The sequence below is a fragment of the Sphaeramia orbicularis genome, chromosome 7, assembly GCF_902148855.1.
Source record: "Sphaeramia orbicularis chromosome 7, fSphaOr1.1, whole genome shotgun sequence".
Classification (NCBI taxonomy): domain Eukaryota; kingdom Metazoa; phylum Chordata; class Actinopteri; order Kurtiformes; family Apogonidae; genus Sphaeramia; species Sphaeramia orbicularis.
Genome location: NC_043963.1, coordinates 17,499,693 through 17,527,669, shown reverse-complemented (window position 1 = coordinate 17,527,669; position 27,977 = coordinate 17,499,693). Strand labels below are relative to the sequence as shown.

The window sequence follows — 27,977 nt, the reverse complement described above, 5'->3', positions numbered from 1 at the left end:
ATAAAAACACTTAAGACAGGTTAAATATAGAGAAAAAATCATTTTGGAACTGCCATGAAAGTACTACTGGGTCTTTATGGGTTAAATGGATCCAATGAGGCTTAAAAATGTTCTTGGAAACTTTAGACGTGTCTTGAGTTAAGGTATAGAGACATTTCATATCATAATATCATAGAGGTTTGAAGGGAATCTTATCGAAAAGCCAATCATTTCATTTTTTCAAGCATCATAGTTATTATAAAAAAATATACACTGTGTAAAATGACATAAAAGATAAAAAAGAAAAAAACAACCTCTTGTTAATGTGTGTGTCTTTCTCTCTGCAGTACACTGGTCCGATCCCGGCCGAGCGAGGGGGCGTGGCCATGGGCGGAGGTCGCAGCGAGACCTCGGCGCTGAGCGGGACGGGAGGGGGGCGGGGCATCACCACTACCCAGAATTCACAGCGACCCAATGCCTGCTGCTTCTGTTGGTGCTGCTGCTGCAGCTGCTCATGGTACGAGATAACAACACAAAGACAACTACCACAGTAATAGAGTACACAAATATATATATCTGTCAGGTTCAATGGCAAACCAAAGTTACTTACAGAGGTGATACATTTTGAAAAATAAACCTTTTCATTTTTTTTCATTTATTAAGATCCCCATTAGCAGCTGAATCATCAGTTGCTATTCTTCCTGGGGTCTCCTCTACATTACATTACAATTTTAATTATTTTACATTAACCCTTTCATGCATACTGGACAACTATTCTACAGCTGTTCTCTTGTATATTCATGGATTTTGTTGTTCTTTTCATTGTTGTTTGTTTTGTTTTTTTTAACACAGATCTTTGTTAAAGTTTTAAGACGCTACATATCTTTTCTCACATGAATTGGTAACATTATGTAGATCTCTCCTGAGCATAAACCCCCAGAATCACAAGCCCTCCCCATAGTTTTCACACAATTTATCAGTAAATACATGTTTCTGTGCATCCAAAATTAAATGTATGGTGTCCAGCTGAGTGAACATTTCTGCAACTTCATGAAAAATAGGTTCATAAGAATTTATTTTTTCATTATTATTTTTTTATGTATTTAAAAATAAATTAATTATTTTTATTTTATTTATTTATTTATTTATTTATTTTTTCCAGAAGAAAATTTTCAATCGCATTGATTTTTTCATGCCTAAAGAGGAATAAAAACACTCAGGAAAAAAATGTGATTAAGGTCCTCATAATTCGTGCATGAAAGGGTTAATCTTACACCATTCACACACACACACACACACTCACACACACACACACACACAAACGGGACATATACAACAGCCCAATGCAATAAAAATAACTAAATAAAGACAAAATAAGTACTATACATTCGTACTCCACCAAACGATAGCTGTCTGATACAAATAAACAAAAACAAAATAAGTACTATACATTCGTATTTCTTCACCAACCAATAGCTGTCTGATAAAAATCATAAGACATCTTTCAGCATTATCAATACACTTTCCATTTCATGTCTGCTGTGTAAACAAGAAAAGTTTATATCAAAAAAAGAAAATTAGCTGGTGTTCTCAGGTGGACTCCAGGTACATTTTTATCTTAATCTTTGTCTTGGTGTGAATGTGTCTGAAGAACGCCAAGTAGCTTCCCCTTTTTTGGACAAAACTTTGTGTCCTCCTTTAATTTCTAAACTTTTTGATATTATGAAACATCATTTTAGATGTTTATAGTGTAATACAATGTACTTTATTGTGATAAGAAGGGAAAAAAATAATCGTGAGTACCGTAAATTCCGGACTATAGACCGCACCTGAATATAAGCCGCAGAGCCTAATTTTAGAAAGAAAATCAGTTTTGTACACGTATAAGCCGCGGGTGTCCACCAGTGGCGATTTCTCAAAGACTGCAAGAGAAGCCTGGCTTCCCCTATCATTACGAAAATTAAATGGTTAAATATGTTTGGTTGTGTTGACATTTCATTGACTACACGTGTTAAAACACGTTCATCTCACAGACGAGTGAAGGATAGTAATAAAAACACATTTTCTCTTTCTTTTTTTTTTTGTCGGTGGACTTATCGGGGTTTCCTTTGGATTCGTGCCGATACGTGATTGACTTGCTTTTGCGCCGGCTGTGGATTCAAGGACTTAAAATGACTTGAAAGACACTTGAAAGTGAACAAATTTTTGTTTTTCGTTATAGGACTTTTAATTTATTTTTAAAATATAAAGATTAAAAACAAGTAATTATGTCTGTTGTAATTTCATTTTCATTTAACATTACGCACGACGTGCGCATTAATTCTGAGATGCTTTAAATTTATGACGGTCTCTAGAGAGCTTTATTGGGTGTTTTCATTCAGAGTTTTGTTTTGTATATTTGTGAAACAATATTAACATTTGAAGGTTCACTATTTTTCCTTAAAAGTTCCCCTTTTATGTGTGTTAATATTAACTTTATAAAGGTTAAGTTGTTAATGTTATCCATTCCTGCATACCTGCTAACAATAGACAGATTCTTCCCTGGGGTGTGGCAGGCAATAAGGGAAAATCGTCGTATAAGCCGCGTCGGAGTATAAGCCGCAGTGTTTAAAGCGTGGGAAAAAAGTAGCGGCTTATAGTCTGGAATTTACGGTATATGTATTCCTGTATTTTAGCCTAGCGATAAGGTGCTGTGCTGGAAAAATTAGAAAATGGCCCTTAAAAGTGCTTGAAACATGCTTGAATTTCACCTTGAAAAATTTGTAGGAACACTGTCATCTGATATTGTGTGATCTCAGTCACTGCAGGTGTGTGTTAATTTTTCCACAGACTTCCATTTGTAGAACCTTAAAGGACCTACATTAAATTAACCTTTGCACTATAAAACGAATAGAGTCTATTCACTCAAATGTAAGAGGGCTTTTATTTTGTAACAGAATTGGAAGTTTTGCATTTATAGAAAAGCCTATTGCAGTTTTGAACGGATCAAAAGGAGGGTTCAGACTATGTACAGATACTTCTACTTATTTAACAGAGGAAATTAGAAAGGTCTGCTTCTAATAAAGGTCTGTTACGTCCTGCAGCTGAGAGAAAAAGGCCTTGGACACCGTTTAACCCTCCGGTATTCTCTCCAGCAAGGCCCTTACTAAGCACCAAGTGTACCTTTTAGGTACACTTGTGGAATAATGTCCAAAAAAAATGTCATACAGTTTGTTTTTAATTCTTTTACACTTTTTTTCTATTTCATCAACTAGAGCTGTAAATAAAAATACCAAATACTCAATAATTGTCACATTTTTTAACCCTTTAAATGCTGTGTTTGTAATGTAAACAAACCATTTTTTTGGATGCAAAATACAGGTACCAGGCATTAAAATGAACAAGAAATTGAAGCAAAAAAGGGTGGTCTAATAATATTTTCTGCAACTGTATGTAAAAGTGGCCATAAATTGGAGGGTCTTTAGGCATTTAATAGTATCTACACTCTTGGGAGTTTGCTAGTATTGATAAAAAACAATGTAAATACGTAAAAATATCTACTTATCATATTTCAGGTTTACTATGTTATGGTAAAATTAAGGCTATTTTGTGTCACGGATCTTAGAGGATTTACACTTCTTCAGTCAGTCTACTTAATTTTCATTGCCATGTGTTTAAATTAAAATGAGTATTTTTAATGCCAAACAGATGTAACATTTTGGAGGTAATTCATCAATATAAATAAATACCAGAAATTTGTTGATAAATTCTAAATGTCTTTTTTTTTTTTTTCTTTTTAACCCTCTGGTATCCCGTCCAGCAAAGCCCTTACTAAGCACCAAGTGTGCCTTTTTGGCACACTTGTGGAATAATGTCAAAAAATTTTTTTCATAGTTTGTTTTTAATTCTTTTACACTTTTTTCTATTTCATCAACTTGTGCCGTAAATAAAAATACCAAATACTCAATAATTGTCACATTTTTTAACCCTTTAAATGCCGTGTTTGTAATGTAAACAAACCATTTTTTTTAGATGCAAAATACACAAAAAAATAGAAGAAAAAATAGATTACACATTATTAGATTTTTTCATCCTGGCATATGTCAATGATTAACTCCAACATCGGTTAATTTGCATGATTATTTTTGGCGCTAGGTCAAATGTTCAAAAATACTAGCATCTGTCACCAAGTGTGCGTAAAATGCACACCTATAAATCAAACTATTAAATATTATATATTGATTTATTTTTCCGCTCTAATTTGATTTTATTTTTGTAAATCCAGGTCAGCCCTAATCATACATGTCAAATGGAAGAAATAGTGCGTTTTAGGCACACTTGGGAGACAGATGCTAGTCTTGTAATTTTCTTTTGTTTACAAAGTGCAAATTTGAGTTGGTGGCCAGAATTTAAAAGATCATGCAAAAACGAACAACTTTTGAATTCTAACCTTATTTAAACTGTGAAAAATAATATGAAGTTTTTTAAAACAAAGTGCAAAGTGTGCCTAAAAGGCGCACCTGGATACCGGAGGGTTAAGGAAATCCATACTTAGATTTACTAGATGTCTTTCCTGTGTTTCATAAATACTGATACTTTTATTTATTGGTTTTCCTCATTTATTACTCTATACTCTGTCTAGTTACAGTAGATTTTTTTTCACTATTTCACTGTACAAACCACTCATTCTACAGTCAGATGGTTCAGTTACAGGTTTGGCAGGTCACAGTACTTTTTCTGCAGCTCATTGTTTTATGTTACATCTGAACTGTGTGTGCGCTGATCTGTTAGCTCTTATTTTGTGATTATAGGCAGTTAAAGTTAACCATCCGGTCCTTAAATTATCAGTAAATTCAGAAAATGTGAGGAGAATATGTGTTGTTATGATAGAGTTTTGTTTCTTTCTATAATTCCTAAAACACATGAGATATACAGATGAGAGAAGCAGTTTCACTTATGATTTAATGCCCTGAAATATGTTTGTTCAGCTACTGGGTTGAAAAAACGTATAAATCAATTTGTCAGTTTATTATTAACAAATTGCCATTGCAGTCTATTGCTTTTTTTTTTTTTTTTTTTACCAGTCAGAACACTGCAAAATAACAAAAAATTAGTATAAGTTGATTGTATATTGATGTGATAGCAGGGATTTTATGGTGCATTCAGGTACACCTCAGAAATCCATTCTTGGAAAGCCACAAATGTTGTTAAAAACAGGAAATTTGATAGATTTTTCGTACTTTCCCGTGTTTAATACATAGGCTTGACTCTGTGGAGCTTCTCTTTTTTTTTTCCTTTACAGCTTTTTTAACCATTTGTTATTAAAATATTGAACAATATCACTGATCTACAAGTAAAATGCTTCCGGAATAAAAGTAGTTAACCCTTTCATGCACGATTTATGAGAACCTTAATCAAGATTTTTTTTTTTTTTCCTGAGTGTTTTTATTCTTCTTTAGGCATGAAAAAAAAAAAAAAAAACAGGAAACAATGCAATTTAATTTTTTTCATCAACCAATTTTTCATGGAGTTACAAAAATGTCCACTCAGCTGGACACTATGTGTTCAATTTTAAAGGCAAAGAAACATGCATTTACTGATATACGGTGTGAAAACTATTAAATAAAAACATTTTAAAGCTGAAAAAAAACACCAGACATCATTACTATATTATTATACTTCGCGTCGTACAGGATTTGAGGGTTGCAAGGCTAACCCTTCTTCCATTCAGAAAACTGTCTGCCCATCATTAATAGATTTTTCAGATCTGCAGGTACAGGGGTTGGACAAAATAATGGAAACACCTTCTATGATGCCACAATGTTAGGTGTTTCCATTATTTTGTCCAACCCCTGTATATAATCTAAGAAGGGTGACCAGACTTTTAAGAATAGTTCATCCTTGCCCTTTATAGCAGCTTGTAACCTTTCATGGTGGAGGAAGAGTCTGCTTTTGACCAACTCTATATGTAAAGTGTCATGAGATAACTTTTGTTATGATTTGGCGCTATATAAATAAAGTTTGATTGATTGATGGTTTAGTTTTATTATACAGGGTGTCCCATAAGTCTCCATACATAGGAAAAATAAACGTTTCTTGACATAAATCATTTTTATTTCTACAATATGCTCTATATGACTGCCATTTTGTCGGGAACACATTTCAATGCGTGTCCTCCACTGCTGAAGAACTATAAAGAAGAAATATAAAGAAATACATGTTAGAACCATATGTATTATGTCTCGTATGTATGGAGACTTATGGGACACCCTGTAGTATGGTCTTTGTTGTTGTTGTCAGGTGACCTTCATGTCATAAGAAAGGGCGGGATTATCTTGCAGATAGACTGAAATGTGGAGTCATCCTTGTTCTCACCATTTAATGTGAAAACTGAAAATCTAAAAATTTGCAGATTTTGCAGGTTTTGTTTTTTGGCCATCAATATATTTTTTATTAGTAAATTTTTACCTCTGCCAAGGAAGTTATGTTTTTGCCAGGGTTTGTTTGTCTGTTTGTCTGTCCGTTAGTGTGCAACATAACTCAAAAAGTTATGGACAGATTTGGATGAAATTTTCAGGGTTTGTTGGAAATGGGATAAGGAAGAAATGATTAACTTTTGGGGGTGATCCGGAAGAAATCCTGGATTCTGGATCACTTTGAAATTTTTGTTAACATTGTGGTAAATGGGGCCAAAATTTTCGTTTCCCAATATCTCGCTTAATTATTGACCAAAACTCATGAAATTTCACTCAGGAATTGACAATGGGGTCCTCTATCACATTTTAAAGGCTGATCCGGATCTGATCCAGAAGGCGGATTTTATCTCAACTTATATAAAAAATGGGGGTGCCCTTACTTTTTGGCCTACTGTGCCTTTAATATTAAAGGGAGAAATTTCTGACAAGCGCCATCGTGTAGCTCAGTCAGTTCCGCATCGGGAGTATGCCACCGGATTTCATGTAGCTTTAATACTTAAGGAGCTAGATCCAGAAGAAAACCGCCATTACGAGAAATGTGATTTTCGTGAATAACTACTGAACTAATAAGGATATAATTATGAATCCAGTTGCTAATGGTATGTTTTCATGGTCAAGGAATCTTAAAATATAGGTAAAATAAATATGGGACTAATATTTATGGTGGAAATCACAATATGGGGGAATTGTGCAAATCTCATGCAATTTGACTCAGGGATTTACAATGGGGTGTTCTATCAAATGGCAAAGACTGATCCGGATCTTTCAAAAAGTTATGGACAGATTTGGATGAAAATTTCAGGAAATATTGATACTGGCACAAGGAACAAATGATTAAATTTTGGTGGTGATCGGGGTGGGGGGGGCACTGATCTGCCTTGGCGGAGGTCTGCGCTCTCAGAGTGCTTTTGTAGTTATTTTTTATTTTTATCAATTACTAGAAATTTCCCGACCCCATTTGAACTCCAGGCGACCCCATGTGGAGTCCCGACCCTAAGGTTGAAAACCACTGCCTTAGTCACTGATACCCAACCCAGCAAATATCAGCATGTGATATGTGAATTAATGCAAGTTCATTTATATTTTCACGACACCGTTAAACAGAATAATCGGCTTTTCTTTACATGTACTTACGGACGACCACACATGCACCTCAGAGCTGTTTTATTCCAGAAGCTCTGTGTGTGTGTTTGCATTTACACACTAAACCCAGAATACAGAAGTGATAAATCTGTCCACAGCCTGTCCACATTAGTCACACCGTAGTTAAACAGTGGTTACAGCTCAGAGAGGAAACGACACACACCTGTTATTAAAATACCTGTGGTTGAGCTGAATCAGTGGGTGACTGTTCATGTTTATAGAGCTGCGTGTAATTAGTCATCTTTTAACTGCTGTTTCCTTTAGTTAGTGGGTTTGACTCCAGCTCCCATGATGCACTTCAGCAGCAAACATCAAACATAGGTATATTCAAATACAGTAACAGAAGATTAATAGGTAACGTATTTATGTCTTTGTGCATAAGAAATCAATATAAGTGAATCCCCAGAGGAACTTTGTGTTGGTAAATGCAAGTTATGCAAATTTACAGGATTTCAGTTCTGTTGCAACATGTTGATGGTCATATGAACTATGTTTTCAGCTGAAAAATGTCTAATTTCATCACAATTAATGCTATATTTTCATGTCACAAATGGCCAAGTTATATTTTAACTGAATTTACCTGAAAAAAAAAAAATTCTATTCTTTTAGATTCCCCAGTTTTTTTTTTTTTTCTTACCAGATTATATACTACATATCACGTTTTATTTTTACAGGTTGCTATATGGAGTATGGTGCTGATCCATCCTGCTTATGTTACACCGATACATACAGGGTGGGGAAGCAAAATGTACAATGAACATTTAGTTGTTTTTTCTCAGCAGGCACTACGTCAATTGTTTTGAAACCAAACATATATTGATGTCATAATCATACCTAACACTATTATCCATACCTTTTCACAAACTTTTGCCCATATGAGTAATCAGGAAAGCAAATGTCAAAGAGTGTGTGATTTGCTGAATGCACTCGTCACACCAAAGGAGATTTCAAAAACAGTTGGAGTGTCCATAAAGACTGTTTATAATGGAAAGAAGAGAATGACTATGAGCAAAACTATTACGAGAAAGTCTGGAAGATACTATTAAAGAAGAATGGGAGAAGTTGTCACCCCAATATTTGAGGAACACTTGCAGAAGTTTCAGGAAGCGTGTGAAGGCAGTTATTGAGAAAGAAGGAGGACACATAGAATAAAAACACTTTCTATTATGTCAATTTTCTTGTGGCAAATAAATTCTCATGACTTTCAATAAATGAATTGGTCATACACTGTCTTTCAATCCCTGCCTCAAAATATTGTACATTTTGCTTCCCCACCCTATACATTAAGAATGTCTTTTTAAATCAACAGTTTTCTAATAATAAGCATTTTTATAAAGAAATAACAATTCTATATTGTTATTTACTCTTTAGTATGATGATAAACTATACAATAAATAATTCTGATCCTAGTTTTTGCACAGGGATCATTTGTGGAAACGGTGACATGGCTGCCGAGCATCAGTATGATGGGATCCGTAACAACCATGTCACATCCGTCCACTGCCACATTTTGTGTTTTTGTGTCAGCTGTTATTGTTTTAGATCCACAATACTAACATTTATGAATAAGAGGAGAATTAGCAATAGTAAGTATATAAGTTTATTACTAATAAAGTACTGGTACTGACCAGAGCATCATGGGTAATGTCACGTCCGTCCACCAGCAAAAGTTTTCACATACACGTGCTATTCAAAATCCAATATTTCTGAAAATAGAGCTTCCACTGTCAAATAATATCAGTAGTCTGTGCACAAATGGATTAGCATTATTTCAACACAGTTCTATGCATTTCTTACAACTTTTTTTTTTTTTTTTGACAAAAATAGCCACTCATTTGACCCCCTAAGTAAATTTTACCTGTATTATATTACATGGACAAATGTATTGGGACACATTGAATTCAGGTGTTTTATTAATAACAGGTGGTTGTTCTACAAACTGATGACGACAAATGTAATAATATTGCTTTATATTGCCGAAAAATGCAGCAGCTTCAGTGTTATTTTTGTTTATTACATTATCTTAGAGTTTGGTTTTATTGGGATTTCTGAAACGTTTGTCACCTTCTGACCATAAATAATAATTTTAAACCATAAATAACCATTGAATTCAAGAAGAAAAATTGTGCATTTACAGAGTGATGATACATTTGGAAAAATAAAACTTCATGTCAAAAAAGAAACTTGTCAGGTGTTCTCCAGGTACATTTTTATTTTAATCTTTGGTTCGGTGCAAGTGTGACTAAAAGAACGCCAAGTGGCTTCCCTTTTTTTTTTTTTTTTTAGGATAAAACTTATTCTTTCAATTTCCAAACTTTTTGCTATTATCAAACATAATTTTAGGTGTTAATAGCTTAAAACTATGTACATCACTGTGATAAAAAGTGACAAAAAAATAATCCTGAGTGTATGTAGTCACGTACACATTTATTTTACCCCAGTGAAAATTTGAAATGAACCTTAAAAGTGCTTGAAAAGTGCTTGAATTTGACCTTGAAAAAGACGAACCCAGAAAATATTTGTAATTTTTAATAAATAAACTTACTGAATTTACCTTTATATGACATTTTCTGGCTAGATTAAATATGCTGTAAAAAAAAAAAAAGACTGTAGAATTAACACCAAAAAGTTGTACAACTGCAACATAAAAAAACTAAGTGACAATACAATGCAAAGTTGTTTATTTGAAAAGATTTTTGTGTTAATGATTAAATCAAATATAGCTGTAGTTCTTACAGGAAGAGTATGTGAACAAAACCAGATTTGTACGTAGAATTGTTGTATTTCTGTATGAATATGTATGAATATATCTGTATGTATTTCTGTTGTTTTTAGAAAATAAAACTGTAAATTGGAAAACAATAATAACAATGTTGAAATAATGGCCTATTTGCTTTTTTTTTTTTAAATATATAAAACAGTTATAAAAAAGTAAATATTTAACAATGTAACATTTTAAATTTGTAAATTAATGGGTTGGTAGAGTTGGTAGAGCGGCTTGTCCAATAACCAAAGGGTTGGTGGTTCGAATCCTGGCTCCGACTGTCCATATGTCAGAGTTTACATGGAAGACACTGACGCCTAAATTGCTCCCAGTTGGACCTGGTGAACTTGGAAAGTGCTTTGGACACCATGAAGGTGTCAAAAATGTGCTAAATAAGTGCAGTCCATTTACCATTTAAATCCAATGTTAAATCTACATGTTTAAACTGTTAAATCTACACGTTTAAACTGTTAAATCTACACGTTTAAACTGTTAAATCTACGCATTTAAAATGTTAAATCTACGCGTTTAAAATGTTAAATCTACGCGTTTAAACTGTTAAATCTACACGTTTAAACTGTTAAATCTACACGTTTAAACTGTTAAATCTACACGTTTAAACTGTTAAATCTACGAGTTTAAACTGTTGAATCTACGCGTTTAAAATGTTAAATCTACGCGTTTAAACTGTTAAATCTACGCGTTTAAAATGTTAAATCTACGCGTTTAAACTGTTAAATCTACGCGTTTAAAATGTTAAATCTACGCGTTTAAACTGTTAAATCTACACGTTTAAACTGTTAAATCTACACGTTTAAAATGTTAAATCTACACGTTTAAACTGTTAAATCTACGCATTTAAAATGTTAAATCTACGCGTTTAAAATGTTAAATCTACGCGTTTAAACTGTTAAATCTACACGTTTAAACTGTTAAATCTACACGTTTAAACTGTTGAATCTACGCGTTTAAAATGTTAAATCTACGCGTTTAAACTGTTAAATCTACGCGTTTAAACTGTTAAATCTACGCGTTTAAACTGTTAAATCTACACGTTTAAACTGTTAAATCTACACATTTAAAATGTTAAATCTACGCGTTTAAACTGTTAAATCTACACGTTTAAACTATTAAATCTACACGTTTAAACTGTTAAATCTACACGTTTAAACTGTTAAATCTACACGTTTAAACTGTAAAATCTACGTGTTTAAAATGTTAAATCTACACGTTTAAAATGTTAAATCTACACGTTTAAACTGTTAAATCTACACGTTTAAAATGTTAAATCTACGCGTTTAAACTGTTAAATCTACGCGTTTAAAATGTTAAATCTACACGTTTAAAATGTTAAATCTACACGTTTAAACTGTTAAATCTACACGTTTAAACTGTTAAATGTACGAGTTTAAACTGTTAAATCTACACGTTTAAAATGTTAAATCTACACGTTTAAACTGTTAAATCTACGTGTTTAAACTGTTAAATCTACACGTTTAAACTGTTAAATCTACACGTTTAAACTGTTAAATCTACATGTTTAAACTGTTAAATCTACACGTTTAAACTGTTAAATGTACGAGTTTAAACTGTTAAATCTACACGTTTAAACTGTTAAATCTACACGTTTAAAATGTTAAATCTACACGTTTAAAATGTTAAATCTACACGTTTAAACTGTTAAATCTACACGTTTAAAATGTTAAATCTACGCGTTTAAACTGTTAAATCTACGCGTTTAAAATGTTAAATCTACACGTTTAAAATGTTAAATCTACACGTTTAAACTGTTAAATCTACACGTTTAAACTGTTAAATCTACACGTTTAAACTGTTAAATGTATGAGTTTAAACTGTTAAATCTACACGTTTAAAATGTTAAATCTACACGTTTAAACTGTTAAATCTACGCGTTTAAACTGTTAAATCTACACATTTAAACTGTTAAATCTACAAGTTTAAAATGTTAAATCTACAAGTTTAAAATGTTAAATCTACACGTTTAAACTGTTAAATCTACGAGTTTAAACTGTTAAATCTACATGTTTAAACTGTTAAATCTACGCGTTTAAACTGTTAAATCTACACGTTTAAACTGTTAAATCTACACGTTTAAACTGTTAAATCTACACGTTTAAACTGTTAAATCTACACGTTTAAACTGTTAAATCTACACGTTTAAACTGCTAAATCTACACGTTTAAACTGTTAAATCTACACGTTTAAACTGTTAAATCTACACGTTTAAACTGCTAAATCTACACGTTTAAACTGTTAAATCTACACGTTTAAACTGTTAAATCTACACATTTAAAATGTTAAATCTACACGTTTGAACTGTTAAATCTACACGTTTAAACTGTTAAATCTAAATGTTTCTCTGTAAATATGTTTACAGTTGGATGTGTTTTTTACAGTATTGTTCTGGAAACCACAGCTGCCAGTTTTTTTTTTTTCCGTAAAAACAGGATTTATTTTTTTTACAGTGTACTATCTTGTAAAATATGATGCACAACATACACATACAACAAACATTTTACTCCTGTGACCTTGAACTTTGACCTTATGACTCCAGAATCTCTGGCCGACACATCTGCAGCGTTTAATCATCTTGGTTCTGCTTGTAATGAAGGTACGGTATGGTAACATGAGCTCAGTAAAAGCCCTACTACAGCCTGAGTCTGTCAGCGAGGGTTATGATGCATTCAAGGCCCTCTGTCACCAAGTAAGATTTGTGGTTAGTGAGGTAACGCTGGGTTTCAGTGTCATAAAACGTGGTTTAAAAACCAACAGCGGAAACTTTGGTCGAAAAACTAAGCACTCGGAGTCATTATGTGGTAGAATTTGCTAATGGAAGATCTGGTTTGGTGATACAGGACGCTGCACTGCGAGCAGAGCGTGGACAGGTTTGTAAAGGGAGTGTTAAGTAAACATGAAGCACATGATGAGTCTACACTACACATCACAACTACAAGACAAGGAAATACGACGAGGTATATTTGGATGTGGTTTCAGCAGAAAAACAATGGGTAATGGAGAAACCGTGGTGTGTTTAATGTCTCAGTTTATCTTCTGACTGTAAGAATTTGTGTGTGTGTGCGTGTGTGTGTTGATCGGAGTGTGTGTGGGTGTTTCCTGTCTGAAAGCCGTTTTATCATGTTAGTCTCACCGTCAGGAATGAAGAGGAGAGGAGGAAGAGGAGGAGGAGGAAGAGGATATCACAGGACACCAAGATGGAAACCATACCAAACTGTGAAGCTTGGTGAGTCTGAAGGAGTGTTGTGTTCAAGGTCAAATCAGGATTCAGCATCAGCATTAGTCCACACTGTAGGAAAAATGACCTAGTCCTGTTGTTTCCATAAAAACCATTAAAGGGGTCATATGTACGATTTCTACTTTTTTATTTATTTTCCATTTTATTTATTTATTTATTTATTTTCCATTCTATCTATCTATCTATCTATCTATCTATCTATCTATCTATCTATCTATCTATCTATCTATCTATCTATCTATCTATCTATCTATCTATTTATCTATCTATCTATCTATCGTTTTCATAAAAACCATTAAAGGGGTCATATGTACTATTTCTACTTTTTTATTTATTTATTTTCCATTTTATTTATTTATTTATCTATTTTCCATTTTATCTATCTGTCTGTCATATCTATCTATTGTTTTCATAAAAACCAGTAAAGGGGTCACATGTACTATTTCTACTTTTTTATTTATTTTCCATTTTATTTATTTATTTTCCATTTTATTTATTTTCCATTCTATCTATCTATCTATCTATCTATTGTTTTCATAAAAACCATTAAAGGGGTCATATGTACTATTTCTACTTTTTTATTTATTTCTTTATTTTCCATTTTATTTATTTATGTATTTATTTTCCATTTTATCTATCTATCTATCTATCTATCTATCTATCTATCTATCTATCTATCTATCTATCTATCTATCTATCTATCTATCTATCTATCTATCTATCTATCTATCTATCTGTCTATCTATGTATCTATCTATCTATCTATCTATCTACTTTTAAATATTTAAAAAATTACCTAAAACTATCATTAACCCTTTCATGCATAGTGGCCACTACAGCTGTTCTCTTGTATATTCATGGATTTTGTTTTTTTAGTTTCATATCAGCCAACAGAGTGGACGTTTATGCATCATCCCATACGCTGCAATTCATACGATTACTGTAACCTTGCTGTTCTTGATAAAACTAATCTGCTGTAACATGTCTGAGTGTAAATCAACTGCTTGTTATTGTTATTGTACTGTAATTAAAAGGTTTTTGTTTTGTTTTTTTTTTTAACAAAAAGGTTTTTTTTTTTTGCATGTTACCTCCATGAAGTGAGTAGTAACCAGTATTAGAATATGTTAAAATGTGAGAAAACATCAGATTAGCAGCATTTAAAATGTTTTATGTCATAGTTTTCACACAGTATATCAATACACACGTTTCTTTGCTTCAAAAAATTAAACACATGGTGTCCAGCTGAGTGGACATTTTTGTAACTCTATGAAAAAGTCGTTCACAAGAAAAATTTCAATCGCATTGCCTTTTACATGCCTCAAGAGGAATAAAAACACTCAAGAAAAAAATCTTGATTAAGGTTCTCATAATTCATGCATGAAAGGGTTAAAGTGTAGAGATATGAACTGAATTTACTTATATGTGGATTTTTGTGACCACTAGAGGGAGTAGTGAGTCCGTCTACTGGTCTAACATGGTGAGGAAAACTAACGCGAAAACATCAGAGTGCCAAGATGGGATGAGAACCATAAAGAAATAACTTTTAGATTACAAGAAAGTGACAAAGTAGTGGCTTTTCCATTGGACATGTGCGCAAAACTTTACCGATATTTAACTCAATAAGGATTTAAGTTACAAAAAAAGAAAACCAATAAATAACATGTCAGTTATAATTCCACTTTTCATAAGTGCAAAGGGTTTTTTGCAACTACTCTTCTCAAAATAAAAATATAAAAAAAAAAAAAAAAAAAAAAACTTTACCGATATTTAACTCGAGGATTTAAGTTAAAAACAAAAAAAAGAAAACCAATAAATAATATGTCAGTTATAATTCCGCTTTTCATAAGTGCAAAGGGTTTTTTTGCACATAATCTTAAAATAAAAATGTCATCAAAAAAAAAAAAAAAACTTTACCGATATTTACTAAATGTCGAAAAACAGAAGTGCGTAATGTCGGTTTTTCCATTAAATCACAAATGCGATGGTAATAAAAATAAAATATGTATAAATATGAAATAAAAATATGTTTAGTATTTGTACATATTAATTCTTCCTGGAAATAATCTTTGAAAAAAAAGAAACAAAAAAAATTTGCCTTTTTAAATGTATCATGATATATCATGATATATCGTGATATATCGTATCGTGATCCCAGTATTATGATTTGTATCGTATTGCCAGATTCTGGCCAATACACAGCCCTACTGCTGTTGCAAATTTGGAATATCAATACTACATAGAACCCCTTTAAGAAACATTCCACATATATAAAATACATAGTAAGATATAGGGAACAAGGCACAAATAATATAATATAAAATATAACTTCGTCATAATAAGATATTCTACCTAATATTTAGCTAGATTTAATTCATATCCTATCCAAGGATGTCATTTGTTTTTCTTATAAAGGGTATGATCGTCCCTTTACATGAAGCTTCGAGTTTAGAAATTTCTTACTTTTAATCTTTTACTTAATTTTTTTTTTTTTTTGCGTCTTTAGTCTAGTTTCAGTTCAGCTTTTCGTATTTTAATATTTAATGACCCTTGTTCCCATTCTTCTTGACCAGCACCAAACCCTCAATGGAGGAGATCCGGCTCTGGTCCCAGTCCTTCGACAAGCTCATGAGAAATCCGGCAGGTCGGAATGTTTTCCGGGAGTTTCTTCGGACGGAGTACAGTGAGGAGAATATGCTGTTCTGGCTCGCCTGCGAAGACCTCAAACAGGAAATCAACAAGAGCGCCATTGAGGAGAAAGCGCGCTCCATTTACGAGGACTACATTTCCATTTTGTCGCCCAAAGAGGTACGATGCTGTGTTTATATTATTCTGTATTAGGATGTAGGACATTTAGATGATAGTTATGAAAGCAACTGCAGATACATTAGGCCTGGTCATGATAGTCAGTCTTTCAGCTGACGTTTTATCGCTTTTCTTGAATGCAAACGGTACCTGTCAAAGTTCCAACAGAGCCGTAAATTAGTGGAAACAACAAGAAAAATTGCAAGAAAAGGGAACATTCTGCACAAAATATGACTCCACATAACACTGCAGGAGCTGGGATAGAAGCTGTTTGAATAAATACAATTGCCATGTTTGTTTTTTAGCAAAAAAAAACAAAGGCAGTTTAAGACATTTGGACGATAATATATTCATGTTTACCATTATAAACCATTATAAAAAAAAATTTAAAAAAAAAACAAAACACTGTGGATATCACTTTGCATTGCAACTCAGTACCAGAAGGTAGTAGAAATGTATATGTTGTAGTCCGCAAACACATTTAAAGATTCACTAAGTGTTTAATAATAATGTTTTAACTATGGTAACTGCCTAATAAGTTCCAACAGAGGCATAAATTAGTACAAATAACAAGAAAAATTAGAAAAAAAGGGAACATTCCACACAAAATATGAATCCACGTAATACTGTAGGAGCTGGGATAAAAGTTATATGAATAAATACAATTGCCATGTTTGTTTTTTAGCAAAAAATAAGCAGTTTAAGACATTTGGACAATAATATATTAATTTTTAACATTATAAACCATTGTAAAAAGAAAAAAAAAAAAAAACATAAAAAAAAACCCCACTGTGGATATCACTTTGCATTGCAACTCAGTAACAGAACGTAATAGAAATGTATATGTTATAGTCAGTAACAACATTTAACGATTCAGTAAGTATTTAATAATAGTGTTTTAACTGTGGTAACCTCCAACAGAGGCATAAATTAGTACAAATAAGAAAATGACAAGAAAAGGGAACATTCAGCAAAAAATATGAATTCACAGTATACTGTAGGAGCTGGGATAAAAGTTTTTAAATAAATGCAATTGCCATGTTTGTTTGTTTTTTTTGGGGTGTTTTTTTTTAGCAAATTTGTCGGGTCGTAATTATAGAAAAAAATCAAGAAAAGGCACTTTAAGACATTTGGACAATAATATATTCATGTTTACCATTTTAAACCATAGATATATTTTACACCACAAAAACTAAGATTTAAAAAAACACTGCGGATATCACTTTGCATTGCAACTCAGTAATAGAAGGTAGTAGAAATATATATGTTACAGTCAGCAAACACATTTAAAGACTCACTAAGTATTTAATAATAATGTTTTAACTATGGTAACTGCCTAATAAGTTCCAACAGTGGCATAAATTAGTACAAATAACAAGAAAAATGACAAGAAAAGAGAACATTCTGCAAAAAAATATGAATCCACATAATACCGTAGGAGCTGGGATAGAAGTTGTTAAATAAATACAATTGCCAGGTTTGCTTTTTAGCACACAAAAAAAGGCAGTTTAAGACATTTGGACAATAATATATTAATGTTCACCATTATAAACTATTGTAAATAAATAAATAAATAAATAAACTGTGAATATCACTTTGTTTTGCAACTCAGTAACAGAAGGTAACAGAAATGTATATGTTGTAGTCAGCAAACACATTTAAAGATCCACTAAGTGTTTAATAATAATGTTTTAACTATGTTAACTGCCTAATAAGTTCCAACAGTGGCATAAATTAGTACAAATAACAAGAAAAATGACAAGAAAAGAGAACATTCTGCAAAAAATATGAATCCACATAATACTGTAGGAGCTGGGATAGAAGTTGTTAAATAAATACAATTGCCAGGTTTGCTTTTTAGCACACAAAAAAAGGCAGTTTAAGACATTTGGACAATAATATATTAATGTTCACCATTATAAACTATTGTAAATAAATAAATAAATGAATAAACTGTGAATATCACTTTGTTTTGCAACTCAGTAACAGAAGGTAACAGAAATGTATATGTTGTAGTCAGCAAACACATTTAAAGATCCACTAAGTGTTTAATAATAATGTTTTAACTATGTTAACTGCCTAATAAGTTCCAACAGTGGCATAAATTAGTACAAATAACAGGAAAAATGACAAGAAAAGAGAACATTCCGCAAAAAATATGAATCCACACAATAGTGTAGGAGCTGAGGTATAAGTTGTTGAATAAATACAATTGCTGTGTTTGTTTGTTTTGTTTTTAGCAAATTTGTCGGGTCGTAATTATAGAAAAATCAAGAAAAAGCACTTTAAGACATTTGGACAATAATATATTCATGTTTACCATTTTAAAAAATAGATATATTTTACACCACAAAAACTAAGATTGTAAAAAAAAAAAACAAAAAGAAAAAGTGGATATCACTTTACATTGCAACTCAGTAATGGAAGGTAACAGAAATGTATCTGTCATAGTCAGCAAACACATTTAAAGATTCGCTAAGTATTTAATAATAATGTTTTATCTATGGTAACTGCCTAATAAGTTCCAACAGGGGCAGAAAATAGTACCAATAACAAGAAAAATGACAAGAAAAGGGAACATTCAGAGCTGCTATTAATGCTACATGTTTTTTTTTTATTGCAGGATTATTTTTTGTGATAAATCCCAACCACAACAACACTGTAAGACAAAAAGCAACAAACAAAACTAGCTAAAATAACAGAAGCCATGCCACCAGAGTTATTGGTATTAATGTGAAGTTTGTACTAAAGGAAATCATTTATATAATTTAATCTAGTATAAGAATAAGTTGCCAGTTGAAGTCCAGATCTTTCTTCAAGCTCCCTCTGGATAACAATGCATTGACTGTATAAGACTGAGAACAGCTGACTCACTGACTGTTTGACCTTTGACCTGTAGAGTGAACCTCAGAGTAGATTTTCATGTGTAATCTATGTCTGCTATTTTTACTGCCTATGTTTGTGTAACTGCTCTTTATTTAGTCTGAACACCGGAGACTGCACATGTCGCATTCTATTACCGCTGTGTGTGTCTTTAAACACATGTACAGTGTGTTTGTATCTGCGTCTGTGTGTGTACAGTGTGTGTGTGTGTGTTTTTGTATGATTATGTGTATATATCAGGGATTAAAGTTCTCCGTCACCACGATGGATTTCCGTCAAATGTAAAAATTGAGGGGAAAAAAAGTCATATTGAAGTAACTTCCCCACGTGTTTCACATAGTCCAGTCAGCACCGCGATCCTGTCCTGAATCTGCAGGTGTTTAACACAGGCACAGGCACAGGGGGCTGACAGGTTTAACAGTGATGATAATAAGATGACTTCTTTATTTTTATGTTGGGAGGAGAGATTGATGACTATTTATGTTTGGAAGGAAACGCTGCTCATTCTGTGCCTCAGAAATACATGGACAAGTTCAGCTTTACTGAAGTTCAGCCTCCAGACGCTAACTTTAGTTTAGTGCTAACAAGTAGCTTTCATTATGAAAGAACCACAGCGAAAAGGGAAGAAGACAGAACTGATCGACATGTACCTTCATGTTTGGGTTCATAGCTTATCTCCTCTTGCCGGTATATGACTAGAGTGTGTGTTTGTGTGTATGTGCCCTTCCCGTGTGTGTGGCTGTGCGCGCTGCTGCCTTACGCGGTTACGCGCCCGACTGCGTAAGTGCTTTATTTGGACCTGTTTAGCATCTTATTTCTATCTGTGTGGTACAGTACAAAGATAAAACTGAATGAATGAGTAACACCCTTGGTATTTGCAAAGCCACTGTATTTTAAATACCCTCAGAGAGGATCTGTAACAGAATATATAAATATATATAAATATAAAAGCAGAAAAAATAAAAGATTAGTTGGTTAGGGTTACACTTACACAGACATTTTCCCCAAAATTCATGTACTGTTGGAGTTGGAGTTATGTTTTAGGAGTTCCTAAATTGTTAAATAAAAAGTTTTTCACTCATTTTTTGCAGTAAGGTTTTCTTCTAGTTATTTTCACTTGCTTCAAAGGTTTTCATACCCTTTAAAATTAACCACAGAGCACCAAAATTGACCTGAAGCTTTAAAAATTTTCTGGGGGAGGACCCCCAGACCCCCCACCAATACCACTCATGACATTTTTTTCTATCCATGTTACTAATCTTCTACACCTGTACACTCTCCCATTCAGTGTGTTTTACAGTATTGCCAAATTTGACTATATAAACTTGTACGCTATAGTAGTATTGTATTGCATCATTTTTAATAGTGGCCAATGATTTTGACCAAAAGAAAATTTTCAGTCGGATGAAAAATTTTTGCTTTAATCCCTGGTATATATGTACAGTTTGGATGGTAAGACTAACCAATTTGTACTGATGCATCAGCATAAAAGTGTGTTGGATACTTTATACTTTGAAATGGAATTGAGATGCATCATTTCCAATCCTGTTTTTATTATTTAGAAATGTGATCAATAATAATACCATCCCAGAACTGCAGGGGATTTAGTCACAGTGTCACAACATGGACATAGATGCATATAACACACAACAGGACAAAGTGAACGATAAAGATAACAAGTGGTTCCAGGTACAACAAACCCCGCCCCTCACATGTATTATAACTTATTTTGGCATCGATCCAGCTGATGTCATCATGTCCATGTGTGTGCTGATGTCAGCATATCAACTGCCTCTATATATGTGCCAAGTCTGAAGTAAATTGAAACAAAATTGATGTTTTTATAGACGTGAAATTTTGCCCATTATAAGTAAATGGAAGAAAAAAAGATTTTAAAAGATTCATAAAAAATTTGATCTGTGACCTACTTTTCCCAAAATGTAATGACATGTATTCTGGGTCATTGGCAATCTATAAACCCAATTTGGTATGAATTCATGTGTTAGTTTTGCTGCTACAGACATGTGAAATTTTGCCCATTATAAGTAAATGGAGAAAAAAAGGTTTTTAAAAATTCATACTTTTTTTTTTACTTCAACCTACTGTTCCCAAAATGTAATGAGATCTATTCTGGGTCACTGGCAATCTACAAACCCAACAGAGGACCGAGGGGTGAGAAAACTGGAGAAAACACCTATGTAAAGATATGATTTTATATCAAAAATCTGAGTATAGTTTTAATTTATTACAAGTTTAATTTTATATACCTAATATTTAGAACCAATATTCACTTTTAAAGTCTTTGAAAAGGTTCGTTAAGCATCTTTGTGTTATTTGTGCAAGAAATTATATACATTTTTCAAATCAGATTTTATATTTTTTGTATGTTTTTTGACCTTTTATGTTGATATGGTATGTTAAAGTGAAAAAATAATAGGCAGATGAAATAGATGAAGTTGTGCTGAAAAACAAGATACCAAACATGGATATAGTAAACATTTCTTTATATAGTATATAAAGGCAAAATCAAAAATACTCAAAAATGGAGAAAATAGGCTCAGACCCCTAAGGGTTCAAGTCTTTGAAAAGGTTTGTTAAGCATCTTTGCGTTATTTATGCAATAAATTATTTACATTTTTCAGATCTGATTTTATATTTTTTCAATCAATCAATCAATCAATCAATCAATCTTTATTTATATAGCACTTTTCATACACTGAGGATGTACCACAAAGTGGTTTACATATAACTTTTTTGTGTTACATATAATTATTTTGTGTGTTTTTTGGCATTTAATGTTGATATAGTAGGTTAAAATGAAAAAATAATAGGCAGATGAGATAGATGAAGATACCAAGCATGGGTTTAATAAACATTTCTTTATATTGTCTATAAAGACAAAATCAAAAATACTCAAAAATGGCCCAAATAGGCTCAGACCCCCAAGGTTAAAGTCTTTGAAAAGGGTCATTAAGCATCTTTGTGTTATTTATGCAATAAATTATATACATTTTTCAAACCGGATTTTGTATTTTTGTATGGTTTTTTGTCCTTTTGTGTTGATATTGTAGGTTAAAGTGAAAAAATAATAGATGAAATAGATGAAGATACCAAACATGGGTATAATAAACATTTCTTTACATTGCCTAAGACGACAAAATCAAAAATACTTAATATTAGCCCAAATAGGCTCAGATTCCTAAGGGTTAAAGTCTTTGAAAAGGGTCATTAAGCATCTTTGTGTTATTTATGCAATAAATTATATACATTTTTCAAACCGGATTATATATTTTTGTATAATTTTTGTCCTTTTGTGTTGATATAGTAGGTTAAAGTGAAAAAATAATAGACAGATGAAATAGACGAAGATACCAAACATGGGTATAATAAACATTTCTTTGTATTGTATATAAAGGCAAAATCAAAAGTACTCAAAAACAGCCAGAATAGGCTCAGACCCCTAAGGGTTAAAATTGAAACCCAGATGTTCACCTTCTCAAACATTCAGATCCAGCTCTCATTTACAGTCAGATTCCTCTTGTGTCTCTAAACTCTGTCTGCCATCTCCTCTGTTTCTATGTGCACTGTTATCTACAAATGTGTGGTAGGAATGTTACAATTCACAGATTTCTATCAATGTATTGGCTTAAAAGTTCAAGATGCGAGGGCCGCAACTGAAAAAGTGTGCAGCGGTTACAACTTAGGATCAGTTCTGTTCGTACGTACCATTTTATGTAAGTGTGTACAGTGGACTGTGTTTGTTGTGCAGTTTTTTCTGTACGAGTGCAGCGAGTACAGTGTGTTTGGAGTGCACTTTTATCTGTGTGTGTGTGTGTGTGCGTGCAGTGTGTATAGTGTGTTTACAGGAAGCTATAAATTGCAGCTCTCATCACCTTCTGGCAGTGGAGGCTTTTTTTAGACACACACACACACACACCTACACACACACACACACAGTAAAATACAGACGTGTGAGTTTGGCAGAGAAGATGCATGCCAGACTGTCTGTCTACATCTCTGACCTTGGTAGGATGCTTATCTCTCTCGTGTGTGTGTGTGTGTGTGTGTGTGTGTGTGTGTGTGTGTGTGTAAATAAGAGCAGAGTGAAAACATAAGAGAAAGCTTGTCGTTCTATAAATATCTGCTGCTGCTCTGGCTGCAGGGCCACTCTTGAGTGTGAGTGTAGTTATGCCACTGTGTTAAACAACAAAACTACTGAACATTTACCAAAGAAGTTCAAACTTTAACCTACGGTGCATTAACCAGTGTTGGGCTAATTACTTTTAAAAAGTAATTAATTATAGTTACTTTCTCAAAAAGTAACTGAATTAGTAACAGAATTACTCTTTCATAAATGTAATTAGTTACCAGGGAAAGTAATTATGTTACTTTTTCGAAAAACCTTCAAATATGTTAAAGGAAAGTGATTGGGTCCACCAGGGCCGGGCTTTTCCAGCCCGTGAATGCAGTCTTGTAGTGTCACTGGAAAGGCCTCAGGTGAAAGAATTCCTCCCCCCTGGTGGATTATCTGTGTATTGCATGTATCTAATTGTATACATCAAGTTTTTCAAGAAAAAAAAATATCACATTGATCATGTCGACGGCTTCAAAACTTATGTATCAAATATGACACGTTTGGCCTTATAGGGTTAATAGTAATAATATTGTTACTATGGTAACCCTATTATAATAAAATGCTTATATCAGTGCAGTGTTGATTAGATTAATATCAGAGTGAATGCCCTGATAATGATAAATATAAATGAGTGTAGTTATGCCACTGTTTTAAACAACAAAACTACTGAACATTTACAAAGTAAGTTCAAACTTTAACCTACGGTGCATTAACCAGTGTTGGGCAAATTACTTTTAAAAAGTAATTAATTATAGTTACTAGTTACTTTCTCAAAAAGTAACTGAATTAGTAACAGAATTACTCTTTCATAAATATAATTAGTTACCGGGGAAAGTAATTGTGTCACTTTTTTGGAAAACCTTCAAATATGTAAAAGGAAACTGATTGGGTCCACCAGGGTCCACCAGGGCCCGGCTTTTCCAGCCCATGAATGCAGTCTTGTAGTGTCACTGGACAGGCTTCTGGTGAAAGAATTCCTCCCCCTGGTGGATTATCTGTGTATTGCATGTATCTAATTGTATACATCAAGTTTTTCAAGAAAAAAAAAAATTACACTGATCATGTAGACAGCTTCAAAACTTATGTATCAAATATGATACATGTGGCGTTATAGGGTTAATAGTAATAATATTGTTACTATGGTAACCCTATTATAATAAATTTCACGTGCCGTAACAACCGTACCTAGCGTGAAACCAAAACTGAAGCTTAACTTTGGATGTGTGACTTGTGGCTTCTACGGCTCTCTTTTACGCTGGAGCTTACACAAAATTTTCACAGCTTCTAACCTATACCCACTGGGCCCTCTGGAAATGCTGGGCCCGATGAATTTGTCATGTTTACCCCCCCTTTACGGCACCCCAGGTTCAACTGGACTGGTTTTCTTTGAGAAAATTTTTAATCTCTCATCTAATGCACTTCATTAGTTCTGATTCAGATGTTTTTAGGAACAAATCCCCCAGTCCAAAGGGGATAAAGGGTGGTCTAGTGTTCTACAAGTAGGACGAAAACCACATTTGGCCCATGAATTAGATGTATGACTATTAGCTGGACTTGAGTACCTTGGCATATACCTTCCCTGGGAGGCTGGGAAAAGTGACCCCCCCTGTTGTTGGAACCCTTTGACCATCCTCCTTAAAAAGGGAACAACCTCTACAGCTCCACAACAACCATTAGCTTTGAAGAGCTTTTGGGATGGAACTACCAAACAGTTACTTGATTTTTATACCTCAGGGACCTCAGCCCAGTGATGGTCAAAGTAGGAGTTGAAGATCTCCTGGACAGAATAAACAGTCAGACACTCCCAACTCAACAGTACACACTGACCCGCTGACAGCTGCTTTCTTCACTAAGTGTTCAAGACATACCATGCCACTGAGTCGATCATCAGTCTACATCCTGTGGTACCCACATGTACTTATGGTGTTGATTATGGGCCAACTGGGAACACTGCGGAATACCCAGTGGGAGTACTTCTAGCCAAACTACAACTATCTAGCTAATATCTCTCAATGTCCCACATCAGTTTGGATCCACTAGAAAGGTTAGATTCCATGGTTCTGGAGATAGTTTCAGCAGTCAGGGACTGGACAGACAAGGACCCCACCTCTTGCAGTGATCCACATTACACTTGACCCCTGTGGTGTCTCCTTAGATAGAGGTCCCACTGGAGCATGGTTTCATGTTTTTGTTCAGGTGGACTATTGCAAGGCCCAACTGGTGGCCCAACTACCAGGCCACTGACAAGGAAACTCAGTTAAGTTCAGGTCCTACATGTGCCATTGTAAAGTCAGTCTCTTTCTGAATGATAATCCGTGCGTTTCCATGACCATTTTTATTCCTGGTTTAATCTGAATAATTGTTAGATCCTATTTAAGATGCCCATGTAAACACCTTATTCCGATTGAAAAAGAATAGTTCGGATTAAATTTAAACCCGAATAAAGTCACTGGTTTAATCCCCTTTTAATTCCGAACTAAATTATTCCTGGGACATCTAAACCCTTTATTCCGTTTGGACTTTATTCCTTCCATTCTGCGCATGCTCGTTGTCTTGTCCTGTCACAATAATGCACACATTCTGTGCTGGCGGAAGAATATGCAATGCAGTCTAGTCAACCCAAACCGTTCCAGTGGGCTATTCTGATGGGATCTACCAGCCTGGAAAACCCTGAAGGAAGAGTTCATCATCTGTTTTTTTTTTTATTCATTCATTTGTCATGCACTAATGAGTTCGATAAGTGGGCAAATCAGTTTGCACTGCAGTGCACCGATTGACTTGTTCTCACAGCCCTTCCGTTAGCTTAGCTTCGCCTGGGTTAGCATAATGGCTTCATTCCTCTGGTCAGATGTAGCCAGGATTTTATAGGTGATCTGTAGTATTTTATGAGTGATTTTGTGAAATTCAGTTCTGTCTAATCATTCCTTTAGTCCGCTGGGGTCAATATGATCACAAATTGAGGCTCAAATCATGGCGATGTGACTTACTGCAGTAATAAAATCTTGGGAAATAAAAACTAATGCAAAACTAAAACAGTAAAGCAAAGCTAATTTAGTGCATGCATCCCTTCCAACAAAAAGATTTTCCAACTTCCGTCAACACAACAGTCCCAAGATTGTATGAGTGCAGTAAGTCATGGATCTAAAGAAATAATTGGGGAGAATCGTATTTCAGAAAATAACTTACAAAAGACAACAAATCACCTCTAAAAAAACTGGCTATGTGTGACCATGGAAATGCAGTGACTATGCTAAGCTAAGCTAACAGAAGGACTGCGAGAACAAGGCAACGTGAGCACTGCAGCGCAAACCCTTTAGCTCACTTATCTACCTCATTAATACCTCATGTAAACCTTTATTCGGGTTTAACATTTCCATGTAAACAGAAGAGAAAATATTTAAGTTCCGAATTAATTTCTTCTGGAAAAATAAATCGGATTTAAAAAACATCATGTAACTGTACCCACTGAAAACTTTAACTTACTTTAAAATGAACAATGACATATATTCTGTTTCCTCTGCAGGTGAGTCTGGATGCCCGGGTGCGAGAGGTGATCAACAAGAAGATGCAGGACCCGACGCCTCACACATTTGAAGATGCCCAGCTGCAGATCTACACACTGATGCACAGGGACTCCTACCCACGATTCCTCTCCTCCAACATCTACAAGACCCTTGTCCACGGCGGTTCACGCACCTCCTCCGAGTCCTAGTCCCACACTGCCTCCACCTCCTCTGAATTCTAGTCCCACACTGCACCCACCTCCTCCAAGTTCTAGTCCCACACTGCCTCCACCTCCTCCGAATTCTAGTCCCACACTGCACCCACCTCCTCCAAGTTCTAGTCCCACACTGCCTCCACCTCCTCCGAATTCTAGTCCCACACTGCCTCCACCTCCTCTGAATTCTAGTCCCACACTGCACCCACCTCCTCCGACTCCTAGTCCCACACTGCCTCCACCTCCTCCGAGTCCAGTTTGACTAATCCAGACTTTTCTTCTATAGATCCAATATTCACTAAGATTTTCCTTCTCTAATCACTTTTTCCCTCCCTCATCCATCTGATCTTTTCTTATTTTTTCGTTTCTCTCACTTCTGGTTCATCTTGTTCTCTTTACATCAAACGCCACAAAAGTATGACATAGACTTCCAAAGTTAAATTATTGAAATCTAAATAGATTAATAGCTCCAATTACCATGTTTGTTTGTTTGTTTTTTTAGCAAATTTGTCGGGCAGTAATTATGGAAAAAATAAGAAAAAGCAATTTAAAATTTAAGACATTTGGGCAATTATATGTTCTTGTTCACCATTTTACACCATAGAAACTTTATACTACAAAAAAAATTACCAAGATTATAAAAAACTAAATCCTGTAGTTAGCACTTTTCATAGCAGCTCAGTAATAATAAGGTAATATAAATTTATGAAACAGGTCAGAAAAGACAATTAAAGATTTAGAAGTGTTAACCCTGTAAAACCTGAACCATTAAATCATTGACAGAAAATTCCAGTTCTTTGAAACTGGAGCCTTTATTGGTCCTT

At 33.8% G+C, this 27,977-nt stretch overlaps 1 protein-coding gene across 1 annotated transcript; it reads left to right on the top strand.

The window, feature by feature from the left end:
- The first annotated feature begins 302 nt into the window (after window positions 1-302).
- LOC115422107 (regulator of G-protein signaling 20-like) lies at window positions 303-27,977 on the top strand. The gene is given in 5 exon segments (XM_030138181.1): window positions 303-496; window positions 13,517-13,603; window positions 16,186-16,420; window positions 26,959-27,117; window positions 27,119-27,977. Coding segments are annotated over 5 exon segments (972 nt in total). The 3' UTR covers window positions 27,416-27,977.